Source organism: Pimephales promelas, chromosome 19, assembly GCF_988280905.1.
Source record: "Pimephales promelas chromosome 19, fPimPro1.hap1.1, whole genome shotgun sequence".
NCBI classification, from domain to species: domain Eukaryota; kingdom Metazoa; phylum Chordata; class Actinopteri; order Cypriniformes; family Leuciscidae; genus Pimephales; species Pimephales promelas.
The window spans coordinates 13,472,230-13,487,265 of record NC_142787.1 but is presented as its reverse complement, the minus strand read 5'-3'; the positions used below and the strand labels follow the sequence as shown (position 1 = coordinate 13,487,265).

At 41.1% G+C, this 15,036-nt stretch overlaps 1 protein-coding gene across 8 annotated transcripts in view; it reads left to right on the top strand.

The window, feature by feature from the left end:
- cdk5rap2 (CDK5 regulatory subunit associated protein 2) overlaps nucleotides 1–15,036 on the top strand; it is a 44,782-nt gene that overhangs the window by 12,213 nt on the left and 17,533 nt on the right. For 6 of the 8 annotated variants that reach the window (XM_089124051.1, XM_089124049.1, XM_089124047.1 and 3 more), the window contains exons 9-32: nucleotides 88–141; nucleotides 3,825–3,959; nucleotides 4,162–4,281; nucleotides 4,440–4,532; nucleotides 4,858–5,076; nucleotides 5,379–5,549; nucleotides 5,636–5,746; nucleotides 5,926–6,063; nucleotides 6,196–6,375; nucleotides 6,477–6,671; nucleotides 6,785–6,976; nucleotides 7,119–7,251; nucleotides 7,390–7,529; nucleotides 7,613–7,729; nucleotides 7,939–8,085; nucleotides 8,188–8,300; nucleotides 8,385–8,524; nucleotides 10,696–10,827; nucleotides 10,959–11,068; nucleotides 11,146–11,277; nucleotides 11,770–11,835; nucleotides 11,981–12,156; nucleotides 12,255–12,693; nucleotides 13,126–14,716. In XM_089124051.1, coding sequence (XP_088980177.1) covers nucleotides 88–141; nucleotides 3,825–3,959; nucleotides 4,162–4,281; nucleotides 4,440–4,532; nucleotides 4,858–5,076; nucleotides 5,379–5,549; nucleotides 5,636–5,746; nucleotides 5,926–6,063; nucleotides 6,196–6,375; nucleotides 6,477–6,671; nucleotides 6,785–6,976; nucleotides 7,119–7,251; nucleotides 7,390–7,529; nucleotides 7,613–7,729; nucleotides 7,939–8,085; nucleotides 8,188–8,300; nucleotides 8,385–8,524; nucleotides 10,696–10,827; nucleotides 10,959–11,068; nucleotides 11,146–11,277; nucleotides 11,770–11,835; nucleotides 11,981–12,156; nucleotides 12,255–12,693; nucleotides 13,126–14,716 — 5,044 coding nt within the window. Of the gene's footprint in view, nucleotides 1–87; nucleotides 142–2,585; nucleotides 3,655–3,824; nucleotides 3,960–4,161; nucleotides 4,282–4,439; nucleotides 4,533–4,857; nucleotides 5,077–5,378; nucleotides 5,550–5,635; nucleotides 5,747–5,925; nucleotides 6,064–6,195; nucleotides 6,376–6,476; nucleotides 6,672–6,784; nucleotides 6,977–7,118; nucleotides 7,252–7,389; nucleotides 7,530–7,612; nucleotides 7,730–7,938; nucleotides 8,086–8,187; nucleotides 8,301–8,384; nucleotides 8,525–10,695; nucleotides 10,828–10,958; nucleotides 11,069–11,145; nucleotides 11,278–11,769; nucleotides 11,836–11,980; nucleotides 12,157–12,254; nucleotides 12,694–13,125; nucleotides 14,717–15,036 lie in introns of those variants that run through there. The other 2 variants (XM_089124048.1, XM_039679208.2) reach the window with 2 other exon arrangements.

Sequence of the window (15,036 nt, the reverse complement as noted above, 5' to 3'; positions counted from 1 at the left end):
CTTTCTTACACCAATGTTTATTCTATCTCAAAGGCACTTGCACAAACACTTGAGTGATGGTGTTTTGTGTATTTTTTGTTTTTACAGATCCTTAGAGAAGAACTAGACCATGGGAGAGAAAATGCAGAAAGAGACAAACAGGTAAGCAGAGAACTACCAGAATGCTCCTCTTCATGAGTGTGTGTATAGAGTAAAACTCGCTTGTAAGCAAGCCAGCATGGTTATATTGGCCTGTGTTGATTATTGGGTGGCATGTTACTAGTTATTTCTTACTTAACATAAAAAAATGGAGAAAGTGGCCTTTGAAAGCTGAATCATCCATTCATGTTTCAGGATTTATTATAGACATTTGTGGACTCATAAGCATAATAGTTTGAATCTACCTCTTTAAAAGATTGGTCCCTGATCCACCCTGAGAAATATATCCGATCTTGTAATTAAAAATGACTGGAAAGGTCAAAGAGTGTGGGAGCCCTTAGAAGGGCAGTGTGCTAAGCTGGATTAGCAGGTTGGCAGCAGTCTGTGTCTGTTGCAAATGAAAACCCAAGCATTAAAAACCATTCACTCTGTGTTTTGATGTTAGGGTGTTGTAGATGGTCACCAAAGTGTTGCTGTAAATTTGTTTGAGGTTTATTAGTGATTTTTAGCCACTTTAGTCATTGATGGTTGTTAAGTGTTCTGGCCCAAGTCTGAAGACTACAATCTCAAGTCCTTGTGATCTTCTGATCTCTAGATATGGCTCAGGTACTTCCTTCAATGCAAGTCTTTGAGATTTTTTTCATCTTCCCTATTGCCTGCCAGGCACACATTGCAAGTCTGATTGGTGAAAAGTAACCTCTCCTCAAACCACACAATTTTAAGATGTCATTCATGACATTCACCGTAGTTGAATTAGGGTTTGTTGTTCAGATTATTAAAAATAAGTTTTGAGTTTAAGTTTTGAAGAAAGGCAGCAGGAGTGAGAGAATCAAGTGAACAATTTCAGGATATATATATATATATTTTTTGGTTGTTGCATTAAATCTTACCCAGATACAATAATACTATTTTCTGATTGGCTATTGTATAGCATTTTTCTTATTTTTTTGATTGGCTGATAAGTGGCAGGCTCGACTGCAGAACTCCAGGGGAGACGCGCTTGTTTCCTGCCGGTTCCGTTGCATAGTAAGAGCAGCGCGGCCAGAGACATTTTGGGTGCTGCGGCATATTAAATATATTATAAACAGTTTTTACATGAGATAAATACAAAAGACCGAAACGAGTGACTCTGTGACAATCAATGCGTGACACTTCTTGCAGGTGTTATGCACCGTGTACAAACCGGAATGGTATATGTTTATAGGCCTACTTCTCATCCAACCACAATCAAATGCACTCTATCTGGATGGCGCGATTTATCTGGATAGGTTTTTTTTTTTTACAATGTCAAACAGAAATGAAAACAAGCCGAAATGCCATAACAGTAGGCTTTGTATTAAAATGTATGGAGTAGAAAGTAGCCTACAGATAATTGCGTGAATAGCCTATGTAAGGAGTAGAAGTAAAAAGTCGGCTGAAAAATTACTATATATTATTAATTATATATATATAAATAATTACTCCAGTAAAGTATACGTTAGATACCCAAAATGTGTATTTGGACAGATTATGAGAATTCATAAAAGACCAAATACTGGAATACTGGCTTCTAAACCTCAAAGAAATGCCATAATCAAGACCTCGGAGCAGAAATAAGTAAGAAAACACCTCACATGTGCCGCTCACAGTATAGGAGTCTTTCCTTGCCATTAATGCTCGGATAACACGCTTAGGCCTACGTCTCATTATCAGTAATAATATAATAATGTCTAGTGTGGTGGCTCTGTGATATATTTAAACCTACCAATGTCCGTTGCCATGATTTTTGGAATGACTGATCGTGAGAGGAAAAAAATTACGTTTTAGTAAATTGCGCGAATCTGTGGAGGAAACGCGACAGCATTTAACAGACTAACTTTTTAGAGTTATAGTGTTCATTATACTGACCATTCAACTCCGGATTGATTCTGGTGGAATAAGCACCGGCAACAATCCGTCCTCCAACGGATGATCCTGAAAATCAATGCGTGGCGGTCAGCGTTGATATTGTGGCGGGCCGCCACAAATTAACGAATGTATGGGAAACCCTGCATTCCAAACGATATGAATTATGTCTTTGTAGAGCATTTGGAAGGAAAGACATTGAAATACTGGTCGAGTGAAACCACCCCTACTAACATGTTCCAGCGTGACCTGTAGCATGAGCATCAGTGGCCCAAATACAACTCTTCTCATCAGGCACCCGCTGAGAGGATTACTCTCTGTGTGTGTGTGTGACGTGTGTGTGTTAGCAGACATTGTGCACATCACCCAATGGATTTCCTGTGTGTGTTTGTGGATTAGAGGGTTTAAATCTGTGTGGGCAGAGCACAGTTAGTTCAGTGCAGAGGGAGATGGACAGGAAGACTCAGAGGAAGATGGATGGAACGATATCACGTGTAAAGATCAGAGAGCTTTGCGATGCCATGTTTTTGAAGTGTGTTTATTTGTCAGTGGTATCAGAGTTTTAGTGTTCGTCTGGTGAACATGCGTGACCCATGCCGTGTGTGCGGCATATGCGTGCAGGGCGGTCAGTGTCGTTGGTTGTTCAGTGCATGTGGCCGTCTGAGGCTGGCAGTGGTCCTCTCTCATGTGTTGGGTGTAGAGTTGCAACGGGACGGTCACAGTGAGTTTCTCTGCGGGAAATGCGTGTTCTTGCTCGAGCGTGTCGTCCAATGTGATGTCGCCATTGAACAACTGCAAGAAACACATGCTTCTCAGCTGCAGCGGCTACAGAAGGAGAGAGATGGACTGAAAACGCAAATCACGAACAAATACAAACAACATAACCCAACCAAACTAGGTGGAAACGCATCACAGAAACCTCTCAAACAGGAAGTTCAGACTGGAGCAAGTTTACGTAGTCCAAAACGGCTGCAATGCATCCAGCGACCTCAACCAAAGCAGCGGCAAGCGTGGACTGATAACATACAGGATACTTCAGGAAGAAGTCAAGGGCCTTTTGCTGTGGGTATTGTCGGTGATGGCCATCAGCAGAAGTTCAAAGGTCGATTAAGGAGGTGTGTGAGCCTTGAGCCTCTTAGTAGAATAGGAACAGATCACTCACACCGTTCAAAATCATATTCATGTTCACATCAGAGCAGCGACATGCGTTCTAGAACAGCTGGTGGGCCGGGAGCCCGACCTCGTTCTCTTAGTCGAGACTACCTGGACGTCGTGCATAAGAAGAGCACTCTGATATCACGGTCGGCTTCCCTCCAATCAGTGGCCCTGGGGCAGCATGACCACGCCCTCATCAGTGCATCACCCTTCAGACGGACACAGCCATTGAAAAACTCAACCCCCGGAACCTTAGAAACGACCACGGTGCTGTTTGATATACTTCAGCTCTTGAAGAGTGTGCAAGGAGTGCGGCCCGTCCCACACTACAATGGGAGCAAAATTCCAGTACTGAAACATCCACAGTACACACGTGGAAATGCCCACAGGGATGCGTCATGGAAATCGAGGATGGAGACAAGCCTGAGAGAGATGGAGGAGGAATTTAATGATGATTACACTCCTCTCAAACAGGAGGTACACCCCTCATACACTGCCTGTGACATTTTGATGACCCTCTGCTTACTCAAACAGTAGAGTACGACAAAAAAATATTAAGAACATTAAGGGCAATGAATTCTATTACTATACTGAACAGCTTCGTTTTTGTTTGTCTCAAATTAAAAGTGCTTTTATGTGTGTCACAGGTATTAGTTGAAAGGCAGAATGAGCTGAGCAGATTGGAGCAGAAGACCAGACAGCTGACTGAAGAACTGAACATGGCCAAGAGCAGCAGCCAGACACTTAAACACACGCTAGAAGAAATGGAGAGCGAAAAGAAGGTAAAAACAAATCCTCTCTGCATACATGCAAACTACTGGCATCAAAAATTGACATTAGCCATTTTAACATGGCCGGTAATGGTATGACAAATGATTTTCTGGCATTTCAGAAATAGTTTAATGACCGTTTTCATTTTAGAGGTCATTAAACAGCAAAGGATACATATGTGTTAGTCTGACTGGCTTTCCTACTGTGTTTCAGGCTCTTTCTGATGAGCTTCAGGAGAAAGAGATCGAGCTAACTGCAGAGAAGAAGAACTCTTTAAAACGAGACAAAACAATCCAGGGCCTCAGTCTAGTTCTCAAAGAGAAGGAAAAAGAAGTACGACTCAGTCAAACATTGACATTGATTCCATATTGTATTTGAAAACAATCTCAAATAACATAATTTTCCCTTAAAATTTGATCAAATTTCACAATAAAAACTATCATAAAATGCTATTTTATATCTATTTCTCTTTCTTTCTGTCTCTATTTTAGATCGAAGATTTGTCCGGTGATCTTGAAGAGAAGGATCAGGCTCTGGCTAAGGCTCGAGAGGCCCTTCATAAAGCCAAATTACAGAAATATCAGGCATGTAGCTCATGTGCACTTTTGAGTAAAGACTCTAATCTCTGAATCAACACACTCTAAAAAATGCTGGGTTGGTTTAACCCAATTTTGGGTCAAATATGGACAAACCCAGCCGTTGGGTTACATTTTTAAATTGCATTTTTAATACAACGTTTGGTTTTGTCCATATTTGACCCAAAATTGAGTTAAAACTACCCCACATTTTTTTGAGTGCAGTTGATTGACAGCTGGAGCTTTCATGCTACTTGTTTACTCCTCATCACTCGTATAGGAGTGGGTGAAGGGTTTGTGTAGTGTGTGTATTACATTCTTCTTTGTGTTCCAGGGGGCTGAAGACCAGCAGTCTCTTCTCCTGGAGCAGCAGGCTGAGTTGTCAAGGCTCCAGGCGGAGGCTCACTCGTCGCTGCTGGAAGCCCAGAGACTGCAGCGTGTGCTCGGCAGCAGAGATTCAGAACTCTCCCTCCTTCAGCAGGCCAGACTGCAGCTGGAACAAGAGCTGGAGCAACTACAGCAACAGAAGAAGAAGGGAGACAAGGATACTAACGTGAGTAACACAAACACGTGCAGAAACAGGAAACATTTTTAATACACTATAAGAAAACGGTTGGAAATATTACTTTTCTTATTGCTGTATTTCCCAGTTTTATAAATAGCAATAAAAGGCAATATTTAACTAAAGATTTCTTACAATACAAAGAAGATTTGCATGGTTTATCACGTAGGGAGAAAAACTATCTGAAAAAAACATTTTTCTAAAATGATTTAGAAATTTGAATGCTAAAATAAAATCTTTTAATAATAACAATAATAATTTTTTTTTTAAATGCGTTCTTTTTTTAACTACAGGATCTTCAGAACCAGGTAAAGAAGCTAAACTGCGCTCTGGCTGACAGAGAGAACGCTCTAGAACAGCAGCGTCTAGAACAGCAAGAACAGAACCGTGCTTCTGAACAAAAACTACAGACCACTATAGAACGACTTACAGCCAGCCTGAATCATAAAGACCAGCAGCTGCAGGTACACACACACACACACACACACACACACACAGAGCTTGCACACAACACCTCTCTGCCTTCATTCACTCCAGACTGTGTTAACAGGACTATATGAACATGGTTAGAGATTTGGAAAAGAACAGAACCCAGGAAGAAGGTGATCCCCTAGTCGCTAAACTGAGAGCACGACTAAAGGAGAAAGAGAAAGCACTTGAGGTTTGCATCTGTTCATTTATTATTTTTTGTATTCATATAGAAATACAGAAGTACTTAAAAGTACAGTATGTTAGTGATTTCAGTTTCTGATGTCAGAAATGTGGTGTTTTGCCAGTGTCAATCCAGATCCTCCATAATACTGATCACACTCAACATGAGATCTTTTAATTTGTGTGCAGAAAGCATTGGATGATAAGTTTGCAGCCATGGAGGAGAATGAAAATGAGATCCATTTGCTGCAGCTGAGTTTGAGAGAGAAAGAGAGAGATGTGGAACGTCTCAACAACCTGCTCTCACACAATGAGGAGACCATTAACGTAAGTGTGTTTACATCTATAAATTTAGCATATTGTCATAGTTTCCTAACTTTCCTTAACTTCTGATTGGATGTTGGGCTAATGTGGAATCAGATGCTAATGGTTTCTTTCTTTGTGTGTGTATGCGTGTAGAGTTTTGATGCTCTCATAAAGGAGAGAGATCTCGAACTGCAGCAGTTGTTGAACTCACTGAAGAATCTTCAGAGGTGTAAAGATGAGACTGAAGAAAATCTTCAGAGAGCTCTTAGAGAGAAGGACGCCATTATACAACACTTAAAACAAGCACTGGACAACAAAACGAGAGACATGGAGGTACACACACTTTCACACTAGAGTTTTTATGCTGGCCCAAGTCAGTGTTTGGTTGGTGTGAAATTGCTTTTTGTGTTTGTTTTTTCAAATTCACTTTGCAGGACATGGCCAATAGAGTTCTGAGCCAGTCAGAGTCTCAGGGTCGTGACCTTGCAGAGCAGATGAGTCAAAGGTTAAAACTCACAGAGGCAATGCTGTCAGAGGCGGTGAAGGACAGAGAGAGGCTAGTCACTGAGAACCAGACCGCTGTGGAAAACCTGCTGGCCACCATCAGCAGCAAAGACCAGCTTATGAGGGTACTGCATACGTACACTTCCACTAATGCTTGATACATGCATTTATGAGCACAATTTCCTGTCACTCTACATGTAGGGAGGAATAAATGTGCTGTTTGTTTTTGTCTTTGCAGGAGAGTGTGGAGCGTCACATACAGGCTCTGAATGGGAGTGCAGCTGAATTGCAGGATCTGCGCAAGCAGTTGGCAGACGCACAGATGCAGCTCAGAAACGCACAGAGACTGAATGCCACAGCGACACAGGAGGGACACCTAGAGAGTGCTGAACTCCGTTCAATGTTGGCGGAGAAGGACTCGCTCATCAATGTGAGACTTTGACCTGCAATCTTTTGATTGCAAGGCTGCTTACTTAGATTGATTGCTTAGTGTTCAAACGCTGTCATTAGATAGTCATGTTGTGGCAGTAAATGTATGTAAAATGGCAAGTGATGTGCTGTTGGTTTTATAGAAGTTGCTAGAACGTGGACAGGACAAAGATCGGATCCTGTTGGAAATGAAGATGGGTGAAGCGCCACCACCTCAGGTGCTGGAGCTCAGACAGACCATTGAGGTGTTACAGGAGAAACTTGAGGAAAGAGAAGGTGAGAGCATGTTTGTACTGTAAGAATACAACAGTTTTAGAGTAAGGGTGCACTGATGTGGAAAATCTGGCAGCAATGGATCATTCATCCCAACTTAAATTATATCTAGACCTATTCTTTGTGTTTGTTTGTTTGTAGCCGAGCTGAGCAGGCGAAACAGTGAGGAAACGCTGAACATTACTACAGTCAGTAAGAAATCAGTGGTAGTTTTGAAGAAAGAGCTCACAGAGAAAACAGAAGCTCTTAACGCAGCACTGAAGAGAGAGAACCAGCTCAAGGTCTTTTTTTTGTCTAATAAATGTGTGGATTTGTGTGTTTCAACGTATGAAACTTTTAGAGTAACTGTGTGTGTTTGTGACAGATTTCTCTAGCAGAGCTTCAGTCTATAGTCTCAGAACTGAAGGCAAGATTAGAGGGACAGACAGCCAATATCGAGTCCCTAACATCGACACTCAAAACTAAAGAAGAAATCATTACTGTAAGTGTAAATTACACACAAAATATACCCTCACTGCCTTAAAGATACAGATCGGAACTATTGAATATCCTAAAATAAAATAGGTTTCCTGAAGAAAAAATCTCATTCATTTTTTCCATAGAGTTCCATATTGTGTCCTACCAACCATGAGCTATGAGGTTATATTAGAGTGCATTTTCCATCTGATTTTGTGGAGTGGTTCTCTGCAGGAGCTGCACCAGAGTTTGTCTCAGAGAGGGGACAGTCGACTGCATCTGACCCGGGATCAAGCCTCCCAACTGGGTGAGACTGAATGCAGCATGTCCTCCCTCCCTCAGAGAGAAAGAACCATCATTGGAGGAGATAACCAACAACAGGTACAAAAGGACACAAACACTTTTCATGCGTGAACAGGTATTCAACTACTTAAGCTGACATGCGTTTGCATCTCTAATTTTGGTTTTCTTCTGATTTTGTAGGATGTTGCATCTCTATCTGATTTGCAGACTGAGCAGGTGAAGTTAAATCGAGCTCTGAGAGCTGAGCAACATCTCTACTCCGACCTCATCAGAGCCGTCAAAGAGCGCGACAGGTGTGTGTGACACCAAAAAGGTTGTATATGTAGTAATGCGATGAAACCTGCATTTTAATAATGTTTTATGTTGTCTTGTTTCAGTGTTGAGAGGCTGCAGGCACTGCAGTTGGAGCTCACAGCTGTTTCACTCCTCAGACAGCAGCTAGAAAGTGGCGTCCAGATGAACACGGAGTTGAGAGATCAGCTACAGAAAGAGATCCAGAGAGCCAAACAGAGAGAAGGTGCAGTACAGCCAGAGAGTGCTGACAACCAATCAGATCTCATGCTTTAAATCTAATCACCCAAAATACCAAACAAAGAGTCAGAACCTTTTAGTTTGTCCAGGCAGCAATGATGCAGGGCTAAAGCCAGTCAAAGGCTATGCTTTTTATTTTGCCCATCAGGTTTTTGAATTTCTGGATGACTTTTAGATAACTCTGGTGCAATGCTGAACACACACAATAATATCACATCCAAATTCTACATCATACCATCTCCACATAACTGTCCTTTTTTATTCATATCAAGCTTGCATTTCTCTTTCCTCTGATATGCTTGTATGTTTGTTCTGTTTTTGAACTTTTTTTTCTTGCCATCTGCTTTTTTCTTGCCATCTGTTTTCTGTTTTTTTTCTGTCTGTTTGTTGCATGTTAATTCATTCATTTGTGATGTTATTTATTTATAGAAAAAATTATTTCTAATAAAAGTGTTGTAACTGTCTGTGTGTCTCATCAACACTAAAACACTACTAAATTCACCCCACCCTTCCTCTGCACACATATATGCCTTCACTTATTCAGACTCTTTATTTATTTATATACATATATATATATCTGTGTAAACATATACAAGATATATACCAATGCTAATGAGAAACTTTCCTATCGATTAACCTTTAAAACTATCATAACTTCCTCATATGCTCACTTTATTCTTGTAAGTTCATGCATTTTCGTATAAATGCACAAGAGAAACAGATCAGATAGTGTTGAATGGCACTGAATGCTGAATGCCCCGGTCTGTTTCTGCTCTGTTTACCCATAATCCTCTTGTGTCCATCTGCCTTGTGGGATAGTTGCCATTGCGATGCCTTCTCTAACCATCAGGGGATTAAAAAATGTATACACCTACAGTATTAGATTTTTTATGTGAGTGTATCAGGAAAAATCTTTATTTGATAATTTAAAGGGATAGTTTACACAAAAAAACAAAACAAAGTTCACCCGCACAAAAGAAGATATTTTGAAAAATGTCAGTAACCAAACAGTTGAAAAAAAACTAATGGAAGTCAATGGGGCCCATCAACTTTTTAGTTAATGACATTTTTCAAAATATCTTCTTTTGTGTTCAGCAGAAATAAATTCATACAGGTTTGGAACATGAGGGTGAGTAAATGAATTTTAATTTTTGGGTGAACTATCCCATTAACTCGTTCATTCCACTACATAATTTTGAATTTGTTCCAAATTCAACTTGTTTTATTCTACTTGCCAGTCATCGCACACTCAAAAAACTGAAACAAATTCACCCGATTAATTTCCTCCCAACCCAGGTGTCTCTGGCACACTACTCATAATGTAGTTTGTATGCTTGGAAGTAGATGCACCGATTTATCTGCAAATTAGCATGAAAAATGGCTGATACAACAAACCAGTGGTTTATTAATTAACTGCTTGAAGGCACTGAGTTGTATAATATCTGTTGCATAATCAAGTCTGGGTTAAATCATTAAATAAATGCTACAACAAAATGAAACGCATACAAAATACAGCAGGGCTCGACAAAAAGGACTGCCCGGTGCCATTGTGAATGTTTTTTCACTTCTAATTTAAACAAAATTATATTAAAATTCCCGTCTTGGAGAGTGTCCTTGTGAACATAGTCTGTTATGTCTTGAATTAACGCAAACCGTTAATTGTGTAACAGTATCCATGCAACTTAAAATGACAACAGTCTAATATTCCTGCTTCGCTGCTGTCTGTTTCAATGGTAATCAAATAACAAAAGACAAACATTCACTCACTATTGACTAAAGTTTTTTTTATAACTTTAGTAAGGATTAATGTAAATTTAGTTTATACAATGAAGAATAGATTTTAAATTTGATTTCTTTTATTTCTGGACCTGAAAACTAAACTAAAATAAATATGCAGAGAATATCATAGCCATGATTAGTGCAGATAATATGCTATGGCACAAATTCGGTTTGTCATATCCTGATTATCTCCTTATAATATCTTGTGTTTTGTTTTCTCAGCTGTCCTTTAAATAATACAAAGGCCAAAAAAATGCAAAGAACAATGTTCATGTTTTTGTTTTTTGATATTGTAAATATTAGGGCGATGCACATACATTCATGAAATATATAGTGTTTGCAATGCCACTAACTGAACGTGTATGTACGTGTGTGCAGGTTCGAACCCTTCAGAGTTAGAGAGCATGCGTAATGCACTGGAGGAAGCTCAGCGCTGGAACACTTCTCTTCAAGCACGACTAGGGCAGATCCAGAACCGAGGAGGAGGGGTTGGACAGGCCAACGATTCTAGTACGTACATACCCATTTATATAATTACCCCATTACTTGATTCAAGTAGTTATATTAGTTCATTACTGATTATTATGCCTCAGAACTCATCATTATTTGACTGTATATGCTAATTAATCTGATGATTTTAGTGGACACGCTGAGTTTGATTGGCGAGCAGACGTCCTATATGAGTATATGTGTGGGGGAGGGGCCAGAGGAGGAGCTCCAGCACTTGACTGTAGAACAACTCAGAATAAAGGTGCGTGCCTAACCACTAAGTACTATTTTTGCCAAACAAAGTTTGATGGTTATTTGACATTTTACTCTCACTTTCAGGTCTTAGAGCTCCAGGCAGTGAATGCCGAACTACAGAAGAGGATGGTACTGATGGAGAATGACATTAAGGGTAATGATCCAAGAGACTCTCAGAAAGATCCAGACCTTATCAACCTCTATACACCTACCAAGGTATTAAAATCTTAGAAATGCATTTTTTGGTAATTGTTTCATAATGTTATTTGGAATATGTTTGTGCGAAGCTGAAATTTGTTTTGATGCCATTGTGAAAGCAGGAATCTTCTGATTTTGTGCATTCGTGTTTCGTTTATGATTGACCTCATGTCTGTTGAAGAGTTTCTAGCTAACATTAGTAAGCCGTAGGTTAGGCTTTCTATAGAAGTTTGTGTCTGTAACGTGTTTGTCTGCTGAATGAGTGTTTATGCATGTGTCTGTTCTCCCTCTAGTTCTCTCTTTTTCCTCTTCTCTCTGTCTCTTTTGTCTCTCTCTTCCGTCCCCGCTAACCCCTGTTATCTCCTCTCTCTGTCTTTCTGGCTTATTTTCTTACACATGATCACCTGCAGCCACCCATCCTACCGTTACTGTGTGATTTCTTTATATTCTGTTCCATTATGGCATTTTGTGTTGTTAAGTCATGTGTCACCAAACATCCCATTACTGTAGCAACCACAGAGAGAGCAGCCACCTACCACTAAAGATGATGCAACACTGATGCCTCCTAACATGAAGGTAAGAGACAGAATCAGTCAGTTTTGTATTAATCTACTGTTATCGTGATCTTCAGCTCTGAATTTTACTTTAGCACTCATCTGGAAACCTCACAGTGGTCTTGTTTTTGTATTTAATGTTGTCCCGTGTGTTATTGATCTCTAAGGAGAGATGTGATGAGGGAGATCGTTCTCCAGAAGATTCCAGTGAAAGTAATCAGCAATCCCAGAGAGAGCAAGGTGCAGTACCACCCATGTCCAGATTCCTCAGGGACGAATCTGAAACGGCACAATTACAAACGCTTTTCACAGACTGTGAGGCGGAGTCAGTCTCTCAACTCAGGTATGTTCATGCTAACTAGGTATTCACACAGTAGCTTTGGTTTTGTATCAAATTAAAACTTTAAAAACCGATCAAACTCTTAACTACTGAATCTGTAGGGAGCAAGTGGCCAAACTCCGCTCAGAAGCTTCTGAACTCCGTGGACTTTTGAAGGAGGAAAACGCCACTGAGTCCAAAGAAAGCGCAGAGAGTTCTGGAGAAAGCGATAGCCATGGGGACTTGCATCAAACTGTGAAAGTACTTCGCTCCGAAGCCAGAGGTCATCGAAAAATCATTCGAATGCTAAAAGAGCAACTGCAGCGAAACTCTGCCTCTGATGCTGGAAGTCAATTCTACCCTGAGATTATGGTCAGCATGGCCAGTAACATGGAAAGCAAGCAAACAGACCGTAAAGATTCTGAGAGACGTGTCAACACACTGGAGAAAGAGAATAAACAAAGAGAAAGCAAAGAAATGGAGGAGAAAGATGAAAAAAGAAGGCAGGGCCAAAGCACCAAACCCAACAAGAATCAGAAGCAGCACGGGGCCAGACATTCAGTGAGTATCTATCAAATAACTTGCACTAATGCTGCTGGAATAAAAGGGGGATGTGTGGTGGTAACCAAAAAGGTTGTAGGTTCAAACCCGATAAGAAGCAATTCTGCCTGAATCTTCATAAGAATCTATTTATGATGCTTCGAATCAATACTGAGAGTGTTCAGAAAATGGACAAGCCAATTGGAGCAACTTGAAGTCAAAGAAAAAATATTGATGGCTCATTGCTTGCAGGGATGGAACAAGCAACCTTCCAATTACCAGCCCTAAGCTTTATCGAGTATGGCACACTAGATTAAGTGTGGTTTACTACATAAAGTACGCACCTTCTTCACAATTTTTATTGCTTCTAGGGTGGAGATGCATCCAAACCTGATTTCACTGCTTTGTCTTTTCCAAAGTATCTTATCAGTAAAATAATGTTCTTTGTTTCAGACGAAAGTAAAATCTCGGCTACCAGTACCTGTGAATCCCAGTAGGAGCTCTGGGCAGAGTTCTGAGGATCTGAATGAGGTGATTTCAGACCACGTTCGCCCAAGGAGCAAAGACCTGACTGGTGCAGAGGAGTCTGATTACAGCACTGACAGCAAGATGTCTTCAAGCTCAGCTCAGCACGGACACCTCGAATTAGACCATATTGACGATGCTAGGCTGAGTCCAACCACTGGAACAAAACAGAAAACTCACATGAGACAGAACACAGACCAGAATCTGGAATCTGAGCTTGTGGCGCAGTTAGAGTTGCTGAATCAAGAATGCCAGGAGAAAGAGGAGCTAATCTCCCGCCTGAGGCAACAAGTCCAGGAATGGGACGAGCTTCAGGCGGAGCTACAGGAGAAGGACAAGCTCAACCGAGAGTACCTGGAAGCCCTGCAGGCAGCAGAGTCCACTATTGCGTACCTGACTGCTTGCAGCCTGGACTCTGAGTGTGGAATCGGTCAAACAGGAGATGTATCTTTGCAGCGTCACTGTGCAGACCTTCAGAAGGCTGTTGAGGAGAAAGACCGACTCAATGCTCAGCTCTTGGACTGCCTAAACACAGCGGAGTCTGCCATCGCATCACTCCGAAATGTAGAAACAACAAGCAGCCAAATAGACCAAATCCCTGGGCAAGGAGACCCAAAGATTCTCTGTGAGAGGCTGGAGGACTTGATTCGACAGGTCAGAACTTCTCAGCATAGTGACGACAGATCAAGTGTCTCTCAAATCTCAGAGGTTGGTCCGACACCCGGACGTGACTCTGACCTACGACGACAGGTGGACACAATGCAGGAGTCACTGTTGCAGCAGTGCAAGGCGAATGCAGAGCTGCAGGAGAAGCTCTGGACTTCAGAAGCAGCTGTTAAAAAGTTGAGTGCAACTATCGCTGCCATGCACAACAGCACACCTGCAGGTCTGGAGGGGAAATACACTCCCGAATCGCAGGAAGGGAAGGTTCCCTCATGGAAAAGCCAACAGTTGACTGACTGTCTATCTGAATGCATTAGAGCTGCTGAAGGCGCGGTCCAGTCTCTTGCAGACGTTTGTTCGAAACCAAACCAGTCTAATTTGGAGAACTTGTCCGATTCAATGTTGCAGCAATGGCTGGAGAGGCTTCAGCGTGCTCTGCTGGAGAGAGAGTCTCTGAGTGACCCAGTCTGCACTGCGAAACGCCAACAAATGACAAGCACGCCCATTCAGAACCTGGAGAGCTCCAAATCATTACAGCAACAGAGTGTTCAGGGAACCGTCTCTTCACACCAAAATCTTCATAAGAACCTCTTGATGCTGCTTCAGATTCATACTGAGCATGCTCAGAAATCGACCAAACTCGGGAAAGAGCTTAGTGAGCGTGGCAAAAGTTTAGGAGGCGGAGATGCACCTGGAGATGAAAGTCTGGAGAGGAACGGCCATGTCGAAGGTTTGCAGAAGGCCCTAAAGGAGAGGCAGAGGGCATGCCGGAAATTAGAGGAGAAACTGGCGATTGCTCAGTCGATAATCGCTTTGCACAGCTCTAACAAGGACAAACAATCTGATCAGCACAAAGGTGAGAAAACACAGTCAGTTTAACATTAAATATGCTGAAACTAGCTTGTTTAAACATTTTTTGCATATGTGCTTTTTTGTTGAATATCAAATTTGATACATCAGGCTTTTATGGCTTATATATAATGTATTGTGAGAATATGGAGCTCATTCTCTGAGGAAAAAGAACACCTACATTTTAATTAGGCATTTACAAACTGAGCAAAATATGCAGTTTGTCTAGTTGCTGATATTTATATGGACAGAAATGTAATTAATTGAAGGTAATGAAATTCTGATATCTTGTGATGTAAATAAATGAGATATTTATTAATAGTATAA